This window comes from Octodon degus, unplaced genomic scaffold, assembly GCF_000260255.1.
Source record: "Octodon degus isolate 3935 unplaced genomic scaffold, OctDeg1.0 scaffold00027, whole genome shotgun sequence".
Taxonomy (NCBI): Eukaryota; Metazoa; Chordata; class Mammalia; order Rodentia; family Octodontidae; genus Octodon; species Octodon degus.
The window spans coordinates 16,331,507-16,333,277 of NW_004524603.1; the positions used below are offsets into that span (position 1 = coordinate 16,331,507).

A 1,771-nucleotide genomic window follows, 5' to 3' on the forward strand; every position below is an offset into this window, starting at 1 on the left:
GCTCCACATTGACCTCCAGCAGCGCTGGTCTGGGTTGCCTTGAGTATCTGGGAATGGAACCAGCGCTCCCAGAGACTGACTGCCTCCTTTAAGCAGGCACTTCAACAACTGAGCTATTGGGCGGGCCCCCCCAGGGCAGCTTCTCATATGGCTGCCTGTCTCCTCCCTCTGCTCCCGGCTCTCCCCACCTTCCATGATGGCCACCACACGCCAGGCTCCGGGGACCAACATGAGCGTGCCCTCCCTCCCCTGGCACCTGGCTGCCCCACAGACAGCACTCATCAGAGCTTCGCGGGGAGCTGCGTCTACCCCTACAGTCCCCAGGACTACCAACTGTGAAACGGACTCCGTCCCTCAAGCCCCGGCTCCCAACAACACCTGGGATCAGGCACACGCGAGCGCTCAGTAGAGACACGCTGGCAGCAAAGGGGGACAGGAGGGACCCCAGTATCACTGCACAGCTGGGGCTGTGCCCTCGCTGAGACCATGCAAGTCTGGGTGTGTTGCGGAGGCGCCACGTTTGTTCTCCTGATCTCACAGCCCTGGCGGCTGGAATCCCACAAGCAGAGCGTTGGAACATTCGTGTTGTCATCATGGGGCTGGCCCCCCGGCCCAATCCGCTGAGGTTCTGCTCCCCTACAGACACTCCCCAAGCCGCATGTCCTTAGCCTCAACTGCCCCCACATCCCTACTGCATCATTACCCTCGCTGTCACGGCCACACAGCGGCTGCCCCAACCCCTCCCTGTCACCCTCACCCCCACCCCCACCCCGTGACAGCACCACCGCATCCTCCTCTCCACAGGGAGGTGCTTGCTCAGAGAATGCTGGTGGGCGATGCCCTCAGATCCCCTTTCCTCCACAGTGACGATTCCCAGGCGGCACATGGCTGCCCAAACTGGGGGCTCCACTTCCTCCCTCCCTGGGGCCAGGTATGATCGCGTGACTGGGCTTCAGCCGGCTGGGCAAGGCCACCCAGGACATGCCCTCAAGTTAGCTTTCCCGCTGTGGCCAAGGGGGTATGGAGAGCCACACCATGGGAGCTGCAAAGGTGGAGACTGCACAGACGAAGCCTGGGCTTTTCCTGAGGGCTGCGGGAGGCAGAGCTATGAAACCATGCTGGACCCTCAAGCAGAGAAAACTAAAGCCATCTTCCTAAGGGCGCTCAGCCACAGCCACAGCTGGCGTGACACCGAGCCTCTCTCTCCAGAGTGGGAAGGGGGTGTCCCAAGGTCAGGCCTTCCGGTATAAGATGAAGCTTCAGCTCACGTGTCTGGGTCAAAGGGGTCCCCATTGACCCAGTGGAATTCATCCCCGACTCTGCGCAGGCCAATCCAAGGCTCCCTCCTCGTGAACTTGAACATAAACTCCTGCCAAAGCAAAGAGGAAAGGAGCATCCGTGTCAAAGGCAGGCAGGAGAGTGCTCGTGACGCAACAGACCTCAGACTGGAATACTCGGTGTCGGGGTGCACGGACTGGGAAGGTGATATGGCTTGGAAGTGGGGAGCCGTGGGGCAGAAGCCTCTGAGCTCCCCACAATCCCCAAGAGCCTACAAGGGGCCCCAGCTCTGGCATGGAGGCCTGACCATCCGGGCCCTCAGGATCAGCAACCCCAGCCAGTCCTGAGGGGCAGGAGGCTTGGTCTCTCCCTCTGGGTGGATTATGTGGCTCAGAGCTCAGGACTGAGATTGGCAATCCTATGTGTGTCCCCCTGGATCTTTCTCTGCACAAGGGACAAAGAAACACCACAGACCGATAGAAGTGGGATATAT

At 60.6% G+C, this 1,771-nt stretch overlaps 2 protein-coding genes across 3 annotated transcripts in view; one reads left to right on the top strand and one right to left on the bottom strand.

The window, feature by feature from the left end:
* The window catches only part of Hipk2 (homeodomain interacting protein kinase 2), a 210,495-nt gene that overhangs the window by 206,726 nt on the left and 1,998 nt on the right, over nt 1-1,771 (top strand). The window lies entirely within an intron of this gene.
* The window catches only part of LOC101563217 (C-type lectin domain family 2 member L), a 28,389-nt gene that overhangs the window by 945 nt on the left and 25,673 nt on the right, over nt 1-1,771 (bottom strand). The window contains exon 5 of the mRNA XM_004629138.2: nt 1,269-1,369. Coding sequence (XP_004629195.1) covers nt 1,269-1,369 — 101 coding nt within the window. The remainder of the gene's footprint in view (nt 1-1,268; nt 1,370-1,771) is intronic.